Here is a 22,753-nt window from a genome sequence, read left to right as displayed (position 1 = left end):
ACACCAATGTAGCACTAATGTAGCACGGCAACACAAAACACTTCTACAGAACACTTATAAATGAAGCAGACAAAGTAAACAAACGCATGAACAAGGTGCCCAGACATAAACAATACCCTACGCGCTTTAACCGAGCTCTAATCGAAGGGAAATAACCAAAATAAAATAAAACCAATTTACTATGGTTGTAGTTAGACCCCTTTGGCACACAAGGTAATGATACCTTAGTGATTAGTGGCATGATTGTAAAAGATATCCATTGAAACCTCCAGAATAAATATTCATTACTTAATTTGTCTTTTTCAAGTTAAAAAGTTATATGACTTATAAATTAGTGTTTCGTTGGACTTTTTAGGACCTCTTCTTGTTTCGAAACAAAAATTAATATAAATCTGATACACTATGTAATTAATTGGCACCTAAATTTGATTCTCAAACTTTTTGCTAACGGAACACTTCACACATTGTAAGTGATAACGCAATCACACTTACAATGTTAATTTTTTTTAGAATGAGTCATTCACATGGTGGCCTACCAGTTACTTCTTCCAGTAGTTCGTGAAACACTAAGGTTCCTTGAAAAAATGTTTGAGAAGCACTGACCTAGACAATATGGAAAACGTTGTATAAGTAGATTGGTTAGCTAAATGTTTCCAAACGACAGGTATAATAGTTGGCCTGGATTTAGATCGCTTTCTAGAGCTAATACTAGTTTTGTTTTATTTTTTTAATGGCTGAGTCGTTACTTTGACTCTAGAAACTTTTTTTTGAAATTTAAAGTTTATCTTAGTTGAACTTTTTTTTCTTGTCTTATTTCTTGACCTTCAATTTTAATCTTATTATCAGGGACGGACTGGGTGTCAAACTCGGCCCGGGCATTTCTATACCATTCGGCCCATAATTTGTATATCATTTAATATGATGGGCATCCAATTCTACCTGTAATCAAAATCATAATTTTATGTTTGATAAAATATCCCTTTCAGACCTCTCGATGCATAGGGCAGAAGATGTACAGGTCATCTGTTTCTGTAGAGGTCATCTGCTTTTCCACGGCTTACGAGGGTGTCTTGTGGCAAGCACAGCGACCAACCGCCTTCACTTTTCCTCCAAATAATGTCAGGGTACTCATTAGAGCTGGGCGGATCCCGAAATTAAATATCTCTTCTATATGTCTTCACCAATGATTTGAACCCGGGATCCCTCGGTTCGTAAGCCAAGCTTTTCCAATCAGCCACCGTGCCTCTGGTCTACGGATGTAGGCTATTACATTAATTTGGAAAATGTGTTCGATTTAATTAGTATAACGCTGAAGAGTCTGTACAAGATTTTTGTTTTAGACGCCGCTCTAAGGGGTCACTTTTAGAATTCAACACGTGTCATAGTGACATCCATGTGGCCAATTCGATGGCCTTACCGGCCATATATCCAGTCAGCCCATGCTTATTATATTATCTTATTCAACCAAGTCCGGATATAACTGACTTTGTTTTAAATCATCCAATATGGCAAATGATATAAAGTCATGTCTTAAAGTCGGAGGTTAAAGTGGAGACCAGTATTTCACAATGGTATTTGGACCCACGTGTGACCTACATACTTTGCAATTTAAATAAAGCCTTTTGGCTGCTTGGGGGGGGGGGGGGGGGGTAAAATGTATCAAAACTATTCACATGTCTGTTCTTTTTTAATATTTTTTTTTCTTGTTGTAGTTTACTGTTGACTACTAACTATCATTCCTCACAATCATCATGTTTTGTGTGTGTGTGTCTTTGTTTTAGTTTTCACTGGCTCTTCTCCCCTTACTGTGTTAAAAACCTTGATCAGTTTAACTCTTTCTCTCCTAACTGACGATACCAGCGTTGATTCCACCAGAATGTAGTAAATAATTACGGAGAGAAAGAGTTAATAACATGGTTTTTCCGTCTTCTTGTGTATTATACACAAATTCACATTAATTAAAATAAATAAGTAAAATAAACGTCTAGACTAAACCATATTTTAATAATTTATACATACAGTGTGATACTTAATAAAACCTCGAGCAGGCTATATATAAATTAAAATCTCTGGTTATGTAGATATACATTGTACATTTATAAGTCTTGCATCCGATGTATAATAATTTACTTAGTTGTTGTAGCATTTACTGTTGTTGTAGCTGTGTCTGTGGTTGTTGTAGCACTTTCTGCTGTTGGAGCTGTGCCTGCGGTTGTTGTAGCTGTTCCTGTGGTTGTTGTAGCACTTTCTGCTGTTGTAGCTGTGCCAGCAGCTGTCGTAGCTGTGCCTGCGGTTGTTGTAGCACTTTCTGCCGTTGTAGCTGTGCCTGCGTTTGTTGTAGCGCTTCCTGCTGTTGTAGCTGTGCCTGCAGTTGTTGCAGTGCTTTCTGCTGTTGTAGCTGTGCCTGAGGTTACTGTAGTGCTTCCTGCTGTTGTAGACGTTCCTGTGGTTGCTGTAGTGCTTCCTGCTGTTGTAGCTGTGCCTGTGGTTGATGTAGTACTTCCTGCTGTTGTAGCTGTGCCTGTGGTTGTTTCCGTTGGATTAGTTCTTACAGTAGTGGTCGAATCTTTTACTGTTGTTCCTGGGGTTGTGGTCGATGTCGACGATGCGGCAAGAGTAGTTGGCGTTTTTGTAGGAGTCGTTAACGTGGTAGTTTGAAGTGGCGTGACCTGTGATGTTGACGTCATGACGGTGGTACTTGTAGTTATGGGTGTAGTAGTTGTAGTGGTCGTGGAAGTTGTTGCAGGCGTTGTCGTTGTTGGTAGTTTTTCAGCAAGTGATTGATCCTAAAAAACAATTATTTTTAAAAAGTAAATATTTTGAAATTAAAACTTGTTGCAAATAGTTTTCACTAACTTGGGGAAAACTCTACCATTCACATTCATTGTTTTATGAAATTATGACATTATTTCTAGGATGTGTAACTCAGTGTCCAAAACCGCCTGGCTATCAAACTGAAGAAACTCGAGTTCCAAACCCGAAGAAAACTAATAATTTTTAGTGGCCCCTGGAAATGAAAGGGGAAAAGCCGCTATTAATTTTGTGTGGTATGTCTGTCCGTCCGTCCGTCCTGTTTAGATCACAAAAAGTAGAAAGATATAGAAAATCCAATGTCATATTTTAGATCCTGCATTTACTTCTTTGTATCACGGGACAAAAGTCTGAAAGTTTCTAAAACGCCCAAACAGGAAGAACGAGTGGCAGGGCAGCTAGACAGAAAGGATCAGGCAATTTTAACACATTTTGGCATGGGACACTGTCCGGTAGGAACCTCTTTCTCTAGGATTCGAGAGAACCTCGATCTCAGATGTCGACACTGTTACACAGAAGACGAGATAGTAAATAAATAAATAAAATAAACTATAGCTTTTAAATAGCGCTACTTTCATGCTTTCTCCCATGCTCAATCAGCTATGATCCAATCTCATTTTTGGACCAGTGGGGGGGGGGGGTTTCTAGGAGAAGGTTTTTCCGTGCTCCCTTTAGGCGCTCAGTAAACACAACTCTGCTCGAGTCGGGTGTCGAACCTCAAGCCCCCTTCATAGGTAGTCAAGACAAGCTAAGTTCAAGCGTACTAAGCCTCTCGACCACGCTTTCCATTGATGTAGAACAGATCCTCAACCACTGCAGGGTGCTCAGAAGCGTTATCGAAGATACGGCTAGTCTCTTAATCGATAAAACTGGTGCATGCACGGGTAAACAAAGAAAACTAAAACCATCATAAGACCAGTAGCCATGTATGTAAGTGAAACCAGGACGCTGGCCAAAACAACAGAGAATCTGCTAAATATGTGGGGAAAATGAAAATGTTCAGAACAGTTTAAGGTGCCATACAAGATGTAACCAGATGGAGGCCGCGCACTAACCGTGGAGGACATGGAGACGAAAGCACAGTGTAGATTTGAAGAGAAAGGTGTGTTAAAGCTGGTCAAGGTTGTAGTGCCGCTGAGATGGATGGATGACTGAGTCTGCAAACATCAACTTAAATTGTTGTTTTTTTTTTCTTACACCGGAGAAGCAAGACATATAGTAAACATTGAGTGACTCAATCAAATTGATCTGGATATGAAACCAGATAAAGACATGATTTAAGTGTCCCGCATTAGCTGTCGTAAGTAGCTATATAAATTAACTTACAAAACAAAAGTTTCCTCCCGGGGTCTTCAGACACGTCTTCGGAAATAATCCGCTAGAGCAGCATTTTCTGAAGTCACAACTTTGGTAGATTCCAGCGCACTGCGAGAACAAAAACAACATAGTTTTAAAAATGTCAGAAATCAATAAATGAGTTTTAAAAACTGGAATATAAGTATTTAGTAAGAATAGTGACTACCTTTAAACATAAAGTTAAGTTTTCTATTAATAATTCAAGATGGGGGCAATCTTTTTTCTGTGTAGACTAAGAGGATTAAGAATTTCTATTTTTAGAAATAGAAGATAAGTCCAAATTTAATGTTTTTAAAACTTTTACTGGTGACAAGCGCTAGAAGAAAAAAATTTCGTTCACCTTTCCCCCCCCCCCTCCACACACACACATAGCAGCTGGAAAACCACTGTACAAAATATTGAAGTTTTATTTTTCATTTATATTAACACGGTACACAATTTAAAAGATCATTATCAAAATATGAAATGACGTCTATTAATTAAGGTATTTTAATTTTTAACAACGATGTCATTTTACAAATACGCTCCAGAGTTTAAGAACCTGTGACCTAATTTATTTAGATTTAGTTTAGCTCTGCTTGTACTTTTATCTTGCAATGGAATAGTTTCATAATATCAGTGGTTCCAAACCTTTTACAAACTGGAGGACCGTATGCGTATTCCTAGAAATGTAACGGACCGCATAACATAAAAGAATTGTTCGGTCGCGTTTTTGAGAGACTCTGGGTTTTATTATGCAGACTGGGCAGAAATGTTGATTGGCAGGATATGGCCAGCGGGCAGTAGGTTGAAGGGCCACTGCTTTAGATGATAACTTCAATGCTTAACATACTAAACCAAAGACCATATTTTGCGGCACATGACATAGTTTGAAGCATGCCTTAGTCTGTGGAACATGCCGTAGTCTTTAGCACATGCCATATCTGTAGCACATGCCGTAGTCTTTAGCACATGCCATATCTGTAGCACATGCCGTAGTCTTTAGCACATGCCATATCTGTAGCACATGCCGTAGTCTGTAGCACATGCCTAAGTCTGAAGCACATGTCTAAGTCTGTAGCACATGCCTAAGTCTGAAGCACATGTCTAAGTCTGTAGCACATGCCTAAGTCTGAAGCACATGTCTAAGTCTGTAGCACATGCCTAAGTCTGAAGCACATGTCTAAGTCTGTAGCACATGCCTAAGTCTGAAGCACATGTCTAAGTCTGTAGCACATGCCTAAGTCTGAAGCACATGTCTAAGTCTGTAGCACATGCCTAAGTCTGTAGCACATGCCTAAGTCTGAAGCACATGTCTAAGTCTGTAGCACACGCCTTAGTCTGTAGCACACGCCTTAGTCTGTAGCACATGCCGTAGTCTTTAGCACATGCCGTAGTCTGTAACACATGCCGCAGTATGTTGCACATGTCGTAGTCTGTCGCACATGCCGAAGTCTGTAGCACATGCCATAGTTTGTAGCACATATCGTAATCTTTAGCACCTGCAATAGTCTTAGCACATGTGGTAGTTTTTAACACAATCTGCAAGTTTAGCTACGACGATGTAATTAAAATTATGATTATGTATTGGATTACTTTAATATACATTCTACTACTTCTACTTTTGCTGATTCTTCTACTGTTTACAAACTCTACGTCTTGACTTCATTGATTTAGTCCTTTTGACTCCCAGTGGAGCGTATGGCCACAACAATTCCTCGTCAGCGGACTCTGCTCTGGGCAGGATAGATAAGAACATTGACATACTTAGAGGTATTCTATTACATGAGCATATTTCATGTTTACGACACATTCTAATACTTTATAAGACTAAGGCTTGCCTTCGAGTTGGAAGATTAAGGAGGAAGTCGGCATTTCACGTGGGTAAACAGTCGTAGCTCTGGTCTGCATTGTTTTCTGAATCTAGCGCAGTTAGTTAGACTTTTTGAACTCCTAAATTATATCGACATATCCTTTGACCTGAACGTATTCTACTGCTCACAATTCAATGGAATGATCAATGCACTCACCGTTTTTCTTGAGGCTTCAAGGACTTTGAGCCACCAGATCAAATATTGCAGGAAAGGCTGCAGGGGAGATAAAAGTGGAAAAGTTGAAACAACAAGCATATTGATACTGATTCTCAATACGATATAATTTTACTATACATTAATGGTTTTGGATAGGATATACATTTACGATACCATATTGATCTTAGAGACCTTATTGATTTTAGATATGATATTAATTCTTAATACAATATTATTTCACGATACTGTATTGATTTTTCGATTCAATACAAATTCTCGATTTGATTATGTTTCTTAATACGAAATTGATTTCTGGTACGACTTTGTTGTTGTTGTTTGACGTTGTTTTGAAAATGTATTTATTTATTTATTGTGTGCTTTTTACATTTACAATCAAACTAGAGCAACCTCAGAACAGCACTTACAAAGCTCAACAACAACAGCAAAAAAACTGTTATTCAATGGATACCAGCACATTGTTCGATAGCTAGTTGAGTTAGTTGGGTTTCGCACTTTGTTAGACCGACAGTGAACGGACATTTATTAGTGACGACATAGACTTTGGGTTAGAGATTAGGATAGACTTTTAATTAATTAGTTACCGCTAGATTCTCAAGGGGATAACATCGTTCTATAGTGACAGACTAGACTGTGGCCCATTCTGTAATAAACGTTTGTTTGAAGTTCACCTTGAGTCAACTTGGTCATTAAGTCTGTGTTCCTGTTTAGTACCGTATCTATATTTGTAACGTGTGCATGAAGAACTCGCAGATTTAAAATACATCATACAAGGTACGCACGCGATTAGTCTTCATACTCATTTTAGAAATACTTCAGCTACATCTGACAACACATGCATCCGTTACATCACATACAACTAGCAGGAAATGAGAAGGCTGACACACTCGCCAAGAGTGGGATAACTAACTCACAAATAAACTCTGCACTCTATCCAGAAGAATTGAAGAAATTAATTGTAGATAAAATAAATGAGAAATGGACGATCTCCCAACCAAATCACAAGAAAGATGACGCTTACTATAAGCTATCCCGACAAGACCAACGTCTAATCTTTCGACTCAGGACCGGACACAACAGAATGCAACAACACATGTACAGGAAGCTTAAAATTGGAACCAGTGAAATCTGCCCATGTGGAGTATCACCAGAGAGTGCCGACCACGTCCTCCAAAACTGCTCTCTCTACCAAGAGGCCCGTATAAGACATTGGCCCCATATCACCCCAATAGAAAGAAAACTATATGGAGAGCTCCCTGATTTGGAAACCACTGCGCAGTTCATCTCATGTATTGGTCTAGTCATATCTAGTCTTAATATGAACACTCCAACATAACAATGAGAACGTTGAAGAAGAAGAAACTAGAATAAGAAACTGTAGTCCGGGGTTAAAACGTTTGTTCTCTAGTCAAGGATTTTTTAAGTTCGAATCTTTTATGGTGGTCGAGATTTGTATTTTAAAAATCGTAGTACTTCCAAGAGTGGAATAAACTAAAGGCTGTACGTTGTATTGTTCCATCTACTTGGAGTCCTCGTTTTTTTAAAAACCTGAAGAGCAGACAAACAGGTGCGCGTACTTCTACATCGTCTGCCCAATGACCGTTGGGTTCATGACATAAATAGTTCTGGGCGTGTCACCAACATGTCATCACTGAACACATCAACTTTTTATTTAACCCTTTCATATTACTCTGAGGCCTTGCGTTGTACAAACAACAATAACAGTGAAGTCGTCCCATGTATATGAATAATTGCTAAGAGCTTGAGTTTTCAAGTTTTTTACGTCCGAAAGACAATGAATATGCTAATCGGGCTTTTTTTCCCCCAGGCATTCATCTCATTTCAATTAGATGATCCATGGTCGTTCCGCCACTGAAGAGCCATACTATATACTGTTTAAATAACACCAGGCCAGGTCTTTGAATGACAGCCCTGTAGATATCACTTGCTTTTAATTAGGATTGCACTGGAGCTGAACTCCGGCCGAATATCAGGCCAATTTTAACTATACGGTTATATTCGGCTCAAGCTAGATATGATTTCAGGGGAGATGGCCGGTTAGGAAAAAAAGTATACTGTTATAACCCTAGTGGCGGACTGAAAGGGTTAATGTGTGTGCGGCCTACTGACACACATGATTCAGGCCAATCACAGGTCAAGGGCTGTTGATCAAGGGACATTACTGCTAATGCACGCAATATGACCAATGTTATGGTCATGTGACCAAAAAGCCTTTACAGACGAGAGACAGTGTGTTAGAAAAGACAGTAGAGTCCGGGACAGCAAGCAGTAAGGACTGTGTGCTACGAAGTGAGTCCTCGAAAATGTAGCTGTACGAGCTAGAGAGACTTGTAGTGATTAGTTAGGCAGTTCTGTTGTGTAGCAAAGCATTTGAAGTTAATGTAGCCAATTGTGTTTATTGGCTGTTGTTGATGTAATTGTAAATAAACCACCACATTTTTTGTTGAAGCTCTTGTTGTCAAGTTGATGTTTTAGATGTGTTGTGTTGTTGGGCAGTGTTTGCAGAAGGCCTGATAGAGAAGATCGTAGCAATACATTAGTGGCTATATTTTTTTTTAGTATGGATGTCTTGACCTAAGAAACACTAACTATGCGTCTTAATTTTTTTTAACAAACAAAGCTTATTTTAAAAAAAAAAACTTTATCTTTACAGCTACATCTATCAAAACTGTAAGATTAATTTCCCCTTTTTTGATATCAAACTAAATTAATTAATCACCACTAATTAATGAACTAACTGTATTTTTTTTTTGTTGATTTTTTTTGTTGATTTTTTTTTTCATGTTCTGTAACCTAGAGTAATAGTGTAAAGTTTCAACTTGATCCGAGAATTGGAAGTGGGAGATATAACGTGTTCAAAATTGAAACCAGACAGGCAGACAGAGTGAGTTGATATGAGCTTTGTAATCAATTTAATACTATTTTAGTTTTTAAAAAAAAAGAAAGTGAAACTTACATAACAATAAGACTTGGCATTGCTCGCCTGTTTGCATATCAGAGGTTCAGACCGGACAGAGCAACAAGAAAAGGAACGACTGCATTGCTGATATTTGGAAGCACACTGAGGAACAAATTAGGTACCATTATAGTATTTGGTAATACACTGAGGAACAAATTAGGTACCATTATAGTATTTGGTAATACACAGGGGGTAGAGGGACAAGACAGGTACTATTTGGTAGTACACTGGGGTAACAAGACAGGTACCATTATACTACTATAGTATTTGGTAGTACACTGGGGTAACAAGACAGGTACCATTATACTACTATAGTATTTGGTAGTACTCTGTGGGGACAAGACAGGTACCATTATAGTATTTGGTAATACACTGGGGGTAGAGGGACAAGACAGGTACTATTTGGTAGTACACTGGGGTGACAAGACAGGTACCATTATAGTATTTGGTAATACACTGGGGGTAGAGGGACAAGACAGGTACTATTTGGTAGTACACTGGGGTGACAAGACAGGTACCATTATAGTATTTGGTAATACACTGGGGGTAGAGGGACAAGACAGGTACTATTTGGTAGTACACTGGGGTGACAAGACAGGTACCATTATAGTATTTGGTAATACACTGGGGGTAGAGGGACAAGACAGGTACTATTTGGTAGTACACTGGGGTGACAAGACAGGTACCATTATAGTATTTGGTAATACACTGGGGGTAGAGGGACAAGACAGGTACTATTTGGTAGTACACTGGGGTGACAAGACAGGTACCATTATAGTATTTGGTAATACACTGGGGGTAGAGGGACAAGACAGGTACTATTTGGTAGTACACTGGGGTGACAAGACAGGTACCATTATAGTATTTGGTAATACACTGGGGGTAGAGGGACAAGACAGGTACTATTTGGTAGTACACTGGGGTGACAAGACAGGTACCATTATAGTATTTGGTAATACACTGGGGGTAGAGGGACAAGACAGGTACTATTTGGTAGTACACTGGGGTGACAAGACAGGTACCATTATAGTATTTGGTAATACACTGGGGGTAGAGGGACAAGACAGGTACTATTTGGTAATACACTGGGGTGACAAGACAGGTACCATTATAGTATTTGGTAATACACTGGGGGTAGAGGGACAAGACAGGTACTATTTGGTAATACACTGGGGTGACAAGACAGGTACCATTATAGTATTTGGTAATACACTGGGGGTAGAGGGACAAGACAGGTACTATTTGGTAATACACTGGGGTGACAAGACAGGTACCATTATACTACTATAGTATTTGGTAGTACAGTAAGGTTTAGAAGCTTTTGTTTTTTTCATCCCTTATTATTAATAGTCCGCTTAATGTACTCTACACATTTGTGTAGCCCAGAGGCGTAACGCTCAAGGGAGGATACATAACGTTTGGATTATTAAGGTGCATGTGTGTGTGCACGTTGATTCCAAACAGAACGGAATCAAAGGTCAGAAAAAACTCTTGGTGAGAAAAGTTGTTGTTTTTTTTCCTTCTTGTCATAGCATTAATTAATTGATACTGTTTATGTTGTTGTTTTACTTTACTTGTGTGTGTGAAATATGAATAAATCAGAAATAGAATAGAATAGAATAGAATAGATAAATAGATAGATAGATAGATAGATAGATAGATAGATAGATAGATAGATAGATAGATAGATAGATAGATAGATAGATAGATAGATAGATAGATAGATAGATAGATAGATAGATAGATAGATAGATAGATAGATAGATAGATAGATAGATAGATAGATAGATAGATAGATAGATAGATAGATAGATAGATAGATAGATAGATAGATAGATAGATAGATAGATAGGCAGGCATACAGACAAAAAAACATATATATATATATTCAGTGAGACAGTGAGAGAGAAAGAAAGAATTCTTATCTTACACCCCTAGATTATAACCTTAACTCTCGAAAAAAAAATTTGTCTTACTCTTTGAGTGTTGACTGTGCATACTCCCAGTATACAGAGAATAAAGATCAGCTGAGACCACATGACTTGAATTAAACACCTTGTAAAAAAAGGATTTCAAATGTTAACGAAACGAAACATTAAATCAACCAAGGATTTTTTAGTCAGTTAATGCCCCTCCCCCCTTTTCATCCTTTTTTGTTTTCTCACAAAAAAAGTGTACATGTAACTATTACAATTTTTTTTTTAAATGCAAGGAAAGACCTATATCGCAATAATACAAAACAAAATGGGAGGGTGGGGGGATACGTGAAATGTAATGTCAGCGTGGTCGTTTTCAAATTTTCAAATTATTGTTATTTATTATTATATATTATAGCTTACTATAGCGCTACTTTCATGCTTATAGCATGCTCAGAGCGCTTTGGTCCAATCTCATTTTTTGGACCAGTGGGGGGCGCTCAGTAAACACAACTCTGCCCGAGTCGGATGTCGAACCTCGAGCCCCCTTCTAGGTAGCTAAGACAAGCCAAGTTCAACCGCGCTTAGCCTCTCGACCACGCTTCCCACCACGAAACAAATACATGGGTATAAAGATGTATTTTGATATCCTATCGACCTAATCACATCAGAATGTTCAAGCATTCATATGAAACTTTTTATTGTCAGATTTAAACAAGAAAAACATACAAATACTTTTTTAAAAAACAAAGCTTATTTTGAGAGTAGTTTTATCAATTAATTTAGATCAGTCATGTAATAAAATTTACATTAGATCTAAACTAACAAAAAAACAAATATATGCGATTACAAGTAATTTGACCGTTTCTGGCGCTATGATGCTATCACTTGCCTGGACCAGTTGGAAAGGTGTAGGAGGAAAACAACTAGGTGATCGCTTTTTTTTTAATGCTTTGATGAAAAGAAACAGTTAAACGATCTGAATTTGAATTCGAGGGCTAACGCACTAACCAAACTGCGAGGGAAGTGCTAATGAAAATAGAAGGTTTTACAGTTATCTATTGCTAGGTTCAAAGTTTTCTCTCTTCAAAGTATAAAGGGAACTCATTCAACGTTTACCACCTTATCAGTGAAGTACAATTTCATTCCCTTGTTCGAGATACCAAACAAAATAATTAATTACCAATAGTTGATTAATTAATTTTTTTTATTATTGATTCTCTTAAATCAGGTAAAGAAGTAATTTTACAAAATTTCAATTCCAAGATTGGATGTGGGAGAAATAGGTTGTATCATACATTTGACCAGAAAGAGTAAGTTGATAAAAGCTTTGTAAGATAATAGTGCAGAGGAAATACAGGAAACAACAAAGACCTAAATAACTTTAAAATACACTTGTGTGAATTAGCATTATGATACAAACACACAAACACAAATATTTATGTAACGAGTTTGTGAAATATCAGCAATAAGATGTTAAGGGTTGACGCAAACAACCCGTTTGTTAAACATCAGCTGGAAGATGTTTATGGTTGTCAAAGACAACCCGTTTGTTACACATCATCAGGGTTGACGCAAACAACCCATCAGCAGGAAAATGTTCTTTCGGAACCAGAGTTACTTACCCTTGTGGTAGATCAATCTGAGCACGTCCATAGGGCCTGTATACTTTCTTAGAAAGCTAGGAGAAGATACTGTTTTAGAGAGAAACTCTATGCAGAACAGCATGAATTGAAAACAAAGTTCATATCATACAAAACTAGTCATCTGACCCCGGCAATGTTACGAATAAGGGGAAACAAATATGTTCGTGTTTGAATCAGCTCATTATTTCCATATCGTAAATGTTTATATTTTCATTCTTTTACTCCAGACACATAGATTATTACTTTAGAAACTTTAAATGTAGATAGTATGTCTTATGGTGGGAAGCGTGGTCGAGAGGCCAAGTGTGCTTGAACTTGGCTTGGCTTGGCTACCTAGACGGTTCGACACCCGACTCGGGCAGAGTTGTGTTTACTGAGTGCCTAAAGGCAGCACGGAAAACCAACTCCTCGATACCCCCTTTCCCCCCCCCCCCCACTGGTCCACAAATGAGATTGGACCAAAAGCGCTCTGAGCATGCTATAAGCATGAAAGTAGCGCTATATAAAAGCTATAATAATATGTAGGTTCCACTTGGACACATGTTCGAAAACAATATTTGAACCAAAGCTAAAAAAAAAAAAAAAGATAGACACATAGAGACCATCATTCGGGGCACGAACTCCAATTGTCACCTCACAGAGAAGAAACAAGTCACCAATCACGAAGCTCAACAAAAAATCTCCTGTTCCCTTAGCAATTAATAAATCATCACATGGCAAGCAAGATTTATGTATTCATTTAATGTTTTGTTAGTTACAATAAACAATTGTGGAAAGTTTCAACTTGATCCGAGAATGGGTGCGTGAAAAATAATTGGTACAATTATCTAATGTGGCGAAATCCCACATATTTAGCCATTTCTCTTAGTATAGTTAAATACATTTCCCTAATTGGTATCAAATAAACTAAATGGTTAATTCTTTGATTGATTCGCTTTTTGTTGGGTACAATAAATAATTATGCACAGCTTCAGCGCGATCCGAGAATGGCTGTGGGAGAAATAATGTGTTCAAAAAGTGTTTACTACCAGACATACAAACAGAGTGAGTTGAGACAAGCTAGGTACAAATACAAGGCAACTTTCTGATCCAAACTCCACGTGTAAGGTTTTCGTGAGACTTTTGTTTGTATGTACATGACTTGATGTCGTATTATTTTGCCCTGTGTTACCCGGTGTAAAACAGTTCTAAAACAAATTTCCTACATGATTAAAAAAATTATTGTTATATAAGTACATTCGGTACATTGTAACATGTAGATATAGCATTTTTTTTTGAAGCTATATATTATCAATATGAATGAACACTTAGTAACATGTTCTTAAAAGGCAGCTATTGCAAAAGGTAAGGGGGTTATGAAACTGTACTGTAATAATATTTAAAAAAAACAATCTAAACTGACCAAATATATCTATTACTTTTTGTGCACTTAAGGAAAAGAAATATCCTCTCTCAGACGTTACGCACAATGGAGGTAGATGGTTGGAAGGTGATCTGTGACCAACACAACGACAAACCGCCTTTACTTTTCCCCAACCAACATCAGATACCCATTAGAGTCGGGTTGACTAAGCATCCCAGTCTTCACCAGGATTTGAACCTGAGACCCCTGCCCGGCACTTCGCCACTCTGCCACCTCAAAAAGAGATAGAAGTTGGACTAGATTATTAGTTAATATTCAATTATCATTAATTCTAAAAACAGACATTCTCGGTAATTGTACAGAACTTTAAAAACAAATGCATGTCTTTGTCTGCGTTGCATTAATTGTTTTAGATTAACATGTATATCCGTATGAAATAGGTAATAAAACAGCTGTCACCTGAAGTTTTAAAAGTGTATACAACAATTTAGAAGTACTTAAATTAAATGGCGCGCAGCCCTTAAGTTCCCTTTCAACTTATCCGCTTCGTATCCATTTGCATAACGGGCTACATTTAAAACCGAGAATCTTTTAGTCTCTAGTCCTTAAACCGTTTTTTTTTTTTTTGCCGCAGTGAAAAAAAAAAACTGAGGCCCTTAAAATGACAATTTTCATAATGTGTTTATCGCCAGACGGCGCGCTTCGTTATGACCGAAGAATGTCAACACTTGACAGTGGTCCTTGGTAATGTATCATATCACTTTGTGTTCATAGACGAATAGAAATAGTAACAATTAACTCTTTCTCTCCGTAATTGTTTACCACATTCTGGTGGAATCAACGCTGGTATCGTCATTTAGGAGAGAAAGAGTTACGTCAGTTTTGTGAATTGTATTTAAGTATGTTTGGCTTGTTAGGTGAAACGTAGGGTTAGGGGGGGGGGAGAGGTGTGTGTGTGGGGGGGGGGGGGGCTCTTGATTCTCTTCTGACACAAATGAAGGTGTTGTTTTTTTCAAGTTCATTCCGATGAGTTTTAGGACGAGGCTGAATTTGTATATCACGTCCCTACTTTTTATCTTCTACCTCTACCTACACCTTAGTCTGATGGACCGTTGGGGGATCCATGCAAGATTCGTCCACCGTCTTTCTTCATTTCTTTCTGTCTTTTGCCTTAGAACCTCTTTCAGTGGCAGGACCGTGAATTCTTTCATGTTGTCCTCCCATCGCTTTCTCTGTCTGCCTCTTGTTCTTTTTCCTGGTACTGTTCCCTGAAGGAAGGTCCTTGTAATATGACCATAGATTTTCAGCTTGCGTTTTTTTACGATAGCAGGTCATCATGGGGTCCAATCGCTGCAGTAACCTTGTCTCTAATCTCTTGGTTTGTGATGCGGGCTTTAAATATGATTCCTAGGATCCTTCAGAAGCATCTCAATTTCATTGCTAGGATCCTCCTCTCTAACTCTGCAGTCAGCGTCCAAGACTCACAAGCATATAAAAATGTGGCCATGACCAGGGAGCGTATCAGTCTGATTTTGGTGCCGAGAGCTAAGTCTTTCCATATTACTTAAAGTTTTGAAAGGGCTGCTGTGGACTGTGCAATGCGGGCCAGTAGTTCAGGTTTCGTACCCTCACCTGAGACAATAGCTCCGAAGCTGCGTCCCTACTACCACAACTTGTATTACTCCGCCGTTTTAAAAGAGTGTATTGTGTCTAGTGCTGTAAATGTTTAATGTTAAATGAATATAGGAATTTAGCACCAATTGTTCACATTAAACCGCCATGAGGCGTAGCGAGCATTACTTCTATACTATAAAGTAGAGATGGGAATCGAACCGAACTTTTAAAGTTCGGGTTCGGTTCGGTTCGGTCAGATTTAAGTTCGAGTTCGGTTCGGTTCGATGACGAGTATAGTTCGGGTTCGGTTCGGTTCGGTCAGGTCTAAAGTTCGGGTTCGGCTCGGTTCGATGTTATGAAATTATGTAATAGCAAAATTAAGTTATAAGGTTTAATACAATTAATCAGATAAAACACTTTAAGTTTAATTTTTACATAAAACAAATACTTTGCAACATATAATAGGCCTATGGGCAATACATTTTCCAAAATAATGTTGCCTACATACATTTTAAGCGTTGTAAAAATTTCTTAATGGAGATAGAATTGAAGATGCGGCAGGTTTTTGCTCAAGTTGGCAAATGGTTTAATTCTGGGCATGACTCGGCGCTAAGCGTATTCTAACCTTTTTCTCTTAGTAAGAAGAGATATTTTTTAAAAGGTTAATATCGATGTGCTTTCTTTCAGAACGCACTATTCATCATAATAAAAAAACTAATATTTTTCGTGTAAAGACGTCTCTAACGAGGATTTTTTTTTCACACATAAGTCGTCACTATAATAAATTGCAATATACGGAAGAAATTCGACTATTCTGAGACAAAAAATGCAGAAGAATCTCAATAGCGGAGATGTTTTAAAATATTTTCTCCAAAACGTTTTGACCCATATTGTGCATACGCGCCTCGCAAAAAGCAGTCTACATTTGACAAGGTCTTATTAGAAGATAAAATGAAATCTCCTACTTAATATATTTTAATTTTTAAACATGTAATTATACTAATATTCAGATAAGTTAAACTGAAAATAAAACTTTTTTTCGACGCCCCCTCTCCTTGTTAGTTGGTCGTTGGTTTGTCGCTTACAAACAGCTAGTACAATTGAACCAATAAAGGCGTTTTATATTTTTACCGGTAAGGATAGTATAGAGGGACTTCTTATAATCCGTCAGTTACGCTGGGTAGGGCACGTATCCCGTATGGGAGACGAACGTATGCCAAAGACAGTCTTTTTTTTTTTTTTGTGAGCTAAAAGGTGGCCGCCATAACATAGGAGCCCCACGGAAACGCTTCAAAGACCAGCTTAGGATTAAATTTTACTTAGCTGACATAGAAGAGAGCACTTGGTTACATGCGGCCTCAAAACGAGTCAGTTGGAGTTCACTCCCGAAGGCCACGGGATACACATTTGAGACCAAAAGAAAATCCGCTGCCGAGGACAAACGCAGACGCAAAAACAAAAACTCAATGGACCACCTGCAGACAGTGGTTATGCTTGCCCTGGATGTGGCAAAATATGTAGGTCACATCTGGGACTGCGCAGCCATGGGAAAAACATTCCTCACTAATCTTCGGACTCGAAGACAAGCCTTATAATAACATATAAACTTAATAAACTTTAAAATAAAGTTCTTATGTGAACAACTCAATATAGCCTAACTGTTATTACAATATGCACATATTTAACTTTTGATAGAGATGTAATATTAATGAAATATACTGATATTTAAACGAAATCTAGGTCTCAAGATTGTCTGCCGTTTCACATTTGCATTACGCTAATTTCATCATACTCAATGCATAAACACAAATCAATCGCTTAACATCTTCTTATTGCCACCAGACACCACACACACACACACACACTCTATGACACCCCTTTTTGTCAGGAAGTTGCGTCTCCCCATCCCCCAATTCAAAGTACTCGCCATCCCCACCCACGGGGGAGGACCCAAAGTTTGAGAAACGCTACATTAAAAATACTGATGATCAATAATGCAAAACAAAATAATAGTAAAAATATTCAGGGGCGTTGCTAGGAATTTTTCATCCTTTGGGGGCCCGGGAGGGGCTGGACCTCTTTGGGGGCCCCTGCATTTTGCGTAATATTGAATATTGTAAAAAAAACACTCATTTGGGGCTCCCCTCAAGTGGGGGCCCGGGGAGATTTTCCATTTCTCCCCCTCCTCCCTCACCCTTGCTACGACACTGATAATATTCCAATATGGAATACGTCACAATTTAGTAAAAATAATTCACTTAATAGAAGATAAATAAAATTTATTTTAAACTAGAACACAAATGAACTTATTGTAGATTTAAATCTACACTCTATAATCAGCAAAAAATATTCTACTCTCAACTAACAGCCATCTCAAATAAAAGTGACAATATTTTAATGTTGACTTTCTACTTACTAGGAACTAGTGTCTAGATCTAGATCTAATTAGAGGGCGCCTATTCAACTCAAAACCAATATTGCAAACAGCCCGAGAAAATTCAAGGCCAGGGGGGAGTCGGCACATACGGAAACACCCATGGGAACCCCAGCGCGCCGCTTTTTTTTTCTTTTTAAAGTTTTCATACCCCCCCCCCCAAGTTTTCAAAGTATAATGGAATCATTAGAATTTAAATAAAATATTTAAGTAATTTTTTTTATTTTTTTTAAACCAAAAAAAAAAGGATGTACAAATTGCAAAATTAGTTTGGTTAAGATAAGGAGGGTTCGTTCGGTTCGGTTCGTACCAAGCAGTTTCAAAGTTCGGGTTCGGTTCGGTTCGGTCATAAGTGAGGTTCGAGTTCGGTTCGTTCGGTTCGGGTTCGGTTCGTTTCCCATCTCTACTAAAAAGTACATGAGTTTCTCGTGCTTAAAAGGGTCACAATTGTGACAAGTCAAAAACTCGCTGTCAGAGTCACTCAAATTTATCACAGCATTAATTATTATTTTTCATTATTTATTTATTTTATTTTAATTATTTCCCCATCCTACCCCTGAATTCTCCACCCTCACCACCTTTTCCGCTCCAGGCTAGACTTAGTTGACCACATTGGAGATAGCTAAAGTGCGTCCTTTCATTCATCTGCCCTTGATCGGGGAAAGGTAAACACACAATCTCTTTTATCTTGCCCGCCGGATGTCTGAAGGACGGTCGCGGTTGACACCACCTTGGAGAAAATTAGGCCAGTCCTTTCATTTATCTGCCCTTGACCGGGGCAAAGATAGACACGTTCTCTTTAGTCTTATCCGCGGATGTCCGCCGCGATTGACCCCCCCCTTGGGTGGAATGCAGGTCACTCTTCCCCCCACGTCTCTCTTTGATCTGAGAGATTACACGGGTCAATACACCGCGTGGTACTCCAAGGTGTGACGCTTGTCGGACTTCACCCACGTGTAAGCTAATTCTTAGCCTAGGACGCTTCCTGTGTCCGCCCACATTTCCCAGGCATATATAAGTAGATTCAAATCTAGCCAGACCCTTTCACTCCTCTATCGCTGTCGATCGAGTCTGGACTATATCATTTATTCTCCCTCCTAGAGGAATACCTGGTGGTAAGCCCAACTTAATCACAAGTTCCATCTTAATCTGTGTATATTTCCATTGGATTTTATCATGTGTATTTTGCTTAGTTCATTTATATTTACTTAGTGCATTGTGTATTTCTCACTGGCGTAAGTAGAAAACATAAACCTGTGCTATGTATATATTTTAGTATTGCATTAATCTATTAATGCTACGCTGCTCAATTGATCATTGATGCAACCATGTATATATTTGTACACCTTATTTTATTTCCTTTATCTCGGTTGATCGCCTTGATGATTTTACTATCGCACTAATGCTGCGCTTAGAAAGGAGATATGAGTTATCTCCCCTGTATGAATTATCTCCTCTTTACTCATTTTACTCTAATGAGAGTTGCGCCGCTTGAAGGGCCATTCAAGCACGCTCCATTGTTCTCGACCCACGGTCATATGTAAACAAACCATCGGGGTCGCTGACCACCGCCCATTCAACCCCCCCCCCCTTGTCTTTCTCTATCCACCTGTGTTGTTTATTTGAGATTATTATTTCCCCTTCTATGTACATTTTTATATTATTACGTTCCCTTTTATGTACATTTTTATATTGCTACTATCTGCCATCTATTTTCCAAATCCCATTTGTCATCATCTCCCCTTTATGCTCTAAAGCAATTTTACCAATCTGACGAATGCACCTCAGTCGAGGGCATCGATAAGATGTATGAGAGACATGTCCTAACTTGTCTTTATTTATCCGCAGCCTCCCTCAGGTGTCTGCCTTTTATCTATTGGATTAATCACCTATTTGCTATCAAGAGTTACCTGCCTATTTAGGTGCTTAGTGCTATTCAGCACTGTATTTGCTATCAAGAATCACCTATCGCCTATTTGCCTACTGGCCTATCTATGTGCTTAGTGCTATTCAGCACTGCACTTTCCTATTGAGCATCATCTACCGCCTACGGAGATCTACTCAACTCTACTACTTGGCGCTATCGGCATTGCCCGCCTATTCGACAGCCCACCTGTCAAGCTATTAGGCGCGACGTCCCTATAGAGTCAGATCTGTGCGAGACGTCATAGCTACGCCAACCCTCTGCAACTCACTGGACATATCCTGTTACCTACACTGCCCACGGCAGATCAGCTCTGCCCACAGTAACCTTGTGCCCACGGTATCCGGCCACCCGCCATACTGTGCCCACTACAGATACTAGAACTTGGGACTGAGACTCCACAAGAACTATATCGCCGGCGTCCCTCTATCCGCTAGAGGCCACCTCCAGCTGCAGAACCTCAAGCCAGGACACAGCCAGCTGCGACATCAACAGGACAACCAGCTAAGTCAGAGGACAAAGTGACATACTCTCTTATTATGTGCAAGAGTGATGATTAAACATAGAATATACTAGAGATAGATGCAAACCCTCCCCCTTTTTATTATTATATGTATATTTATGTAAATAAATATCCTTTATTTTAACTTTTGTATCTATCTTTCATTGCTTTGTCTCGTTGCGTGTCTGCTCCCGATTCATATGCTGATAAGTGGGGGTGTGATAGCTTTAAAAATAATCATCCCCTAGACATTAAACGCGCCAAACACACGTCACATCTCCCCACCTGTCACAACAATAAGTATTTGTAGTAAAGAAAAAAAAAGTAAAGTTTCCCTTTTAGACCTTGCGATTTACAGTTAAGGTCATCTTTCTCTTTGGCCAACGGTCAACCACCAGGGTGTCATGTGGCCTGCACAACGATTCACCACAATTACTTTCCCCAACTAAAGTCAGGTACCCACTAGAGTTGGGGGAAATCAGGAGCGCCCTAAAAAAAAATTCAAATTCCCAGTCTTCACCAAGATTCAAACCCATGACCACATGTTCAGAAGCCAAGCGCTTAATTACTCAACCACTGCACCACGTTCTGCAAGAATAATCGCGTTTAAAATGTCTTCTTCAAATTATTTTGAGTCGATATTGAAGACGCATCAGGGGGACATGGAATATATTGATTTACAACTACAATAAGACTAAACAGTCTTAGTCCTTAGAAAGGTCAATTGACAACCCTCCCCCCTCAGACGTTGTTGGGACGTAGCCCCGTAGGTAGGACGTCGCCCCCATCCCTCCGGGGGCGTTTGAGAAACGCTAATGTAAATTACAGCATGGGATCTATTTTGAAGACGGCAGAAGTGGTAAACAAAAATCTTATTGTGCCCAACTGGCCACTCGGACATAAGACATTCCCTTTAAAAGGGCTTTTTCCAATTAATTTTATTTGAAATTATCTAATTTTTTTTTTCAACGGTGCCTTGATTACGACAAATACGGTAGTTTCACAAAAGACGTATACATATCTATACATAATACTTATGAGGAAGGTTTATAGCAGAAACATAGCGACTAATAAAAGTAAATTTAACGCTGAACCGGTAAACAGTTTTCTTTTTTTTTTTTTTTCAACGCGTGTTTGTAAGAAGACTATCATTCATTAAGCTGTGTCATGACTTGTTATTTTAGGCGCGCACACGACTACTTTGTTACTGACATGTTTCTATTTTAGAGCATTCTCATCACTTTATATGTTAATAACACAATTATACTTCGCTTATACACTAAAAGATAAGTATGAGTTTTAAGTAAATTAGTACACACTAAATGTAAGACCAAAAAAAATTTACATATTAGCAGAACCCTACTTCCTGTCTCGTTTTTTTTTTATGCAATGATCTGATCATCAACAGATTTGGTTTTGATTGGTTAAATTTTTTGAGTAGACACACACACACACACACAAACACACAAACACACACACACACATACATACATATATATAAATACATTGAAGTTTTCTTGAGAGCTCTCTTTCAGAAGACATCTGCTACCAGCTACATCCTCTTTGCCAGTGAGGACAAAATGGCGCCTGACTTAATCTTTTATGCGCTTATTTTCTATAGTTTGTTTCAAATTTACTTTAAAGCGGCGACCTATAAAGGTTTTGATTGTATAGTTATCTATTTTTCCCTTGTTCGAGATACGAAACAAAATAATTATTTATCATTTGTTAATTAACTAATTGGTTCATTTTTTAAAATTGATTCTTGTGTCGTCAGGTAAAAGAAATAATTGTACAAAATTTCATCTTGATCCGAGATTGGGTGTGGGAGAAATAACGTGTACAAACTTTTGACTAGACAGACAGAATGAGTTGATATAAGCTTTGTGAAAATACAACACGGTCTCTAGCTAGTCTTTTAATTTCTTTCCAGCTTTTTTTTTTTTTGCCTCTCAGCTTCAACTGCATCACAATCTTTTCGTTTTGATCTTCTTCAGCAACTGGTGCCTTGGAGGTTCCAAATTTGGGCGCCGTTCTAGCTCTGTTGTTGGCATCTTCTCTGAATGTATAACCATCCCACCTCCCCTTTCTAAGATCGGCCTCTCTGTCTGTGTTTGGTGTTTTCTGCTTTGTTATATCACTGTATTTTCAGGTGGTTTCCTAAACACATTCTTACGAGT

The 22,753-nt window shown here is 38.5% G+C and overlaps 1 protein-coding gene across 2 annotated transcripts; it reads right to left on the bottom strand.

Annotated features, from left to right (window-relative positions):
* Window positions 1-1,985: 1,985 nt before the first annotated feature.
* LOC106063635 (integumentary mucin C.1-like) lies at window positions 1,986-14,941 on the bottom strand. 2 transcript variants are annotated; one of them, XM_056016145.1, is made up of 6 exons: window positions 14,922-14,941; window positions 11,151-11,229; window positions 9,172-9,276; window positions 6,177-6,233; window positions 4,138-4,236; window positions 1,986-2,786 (listed from the first exon to the last, which is right to left on the bottom strand). In XM_056016145.1, the coding sequence occupies exons 1-6, from the start codon at window positions 14,924-14,926 to the stop codon at window positions 2,127-2,129; spliced, it is 1,005 nt and encodes a 334-aa protein (XP_055872120.1). In that variant the 5' UTR covers window positions 14,927-14,941; the 3' UTR covers window positions 1,986-2,126. The 2 variants fall into 2 exon arrangements, with proteins under 2 accessions (XP_055872120.1, XP_055872121.1); XM_056016146.1 differs by lacking the exon at window positions 14,922-14,941 and adding an exon at window positions 14,559-14,732.
* Window positions 14,942-22,753: the final 7,812 nt, after the last annotated feature.

Source organism: Biomphalaria glabrata, chromosome 17 (genome assembly GCF_947242115.1).
Source record: "Biomphalaria glabrata chromosome 17, xgBioGlab47.1, whole genome shotgun sequence".
NCBI lineage: Eukaryota > Metazoa > Mollusca > Gastropoda > Planorbidae > Biomphalaria > Biomphalaria glabrata.
The sequence above is the reverse complement of the archived record's forward strand: the minus strand, read 5'-3'. Positions and strand labels throughout refer to the sequence as shown.

Excerpts from the sequence above, each read along its gene's own strand:
- LOC106063635 (XM_056016145.1), bottom strand. Across the intron at positions 9,277-11,150 it reads GCACAGTCAACACTCAAAGA|TGTGCTTCCAAATATCAGCA; the intron begins GTAAGACAAATT and ends TTTGTTCCTCAG. Across the intron at positions 6,234-9,171 it reads ATGCCAAGTCTTATTGTTAT|CCTTTCCTGCAATATTTGAT; the intron begins GTAAGTTTCACT and ends TCTCCCCTGCAG.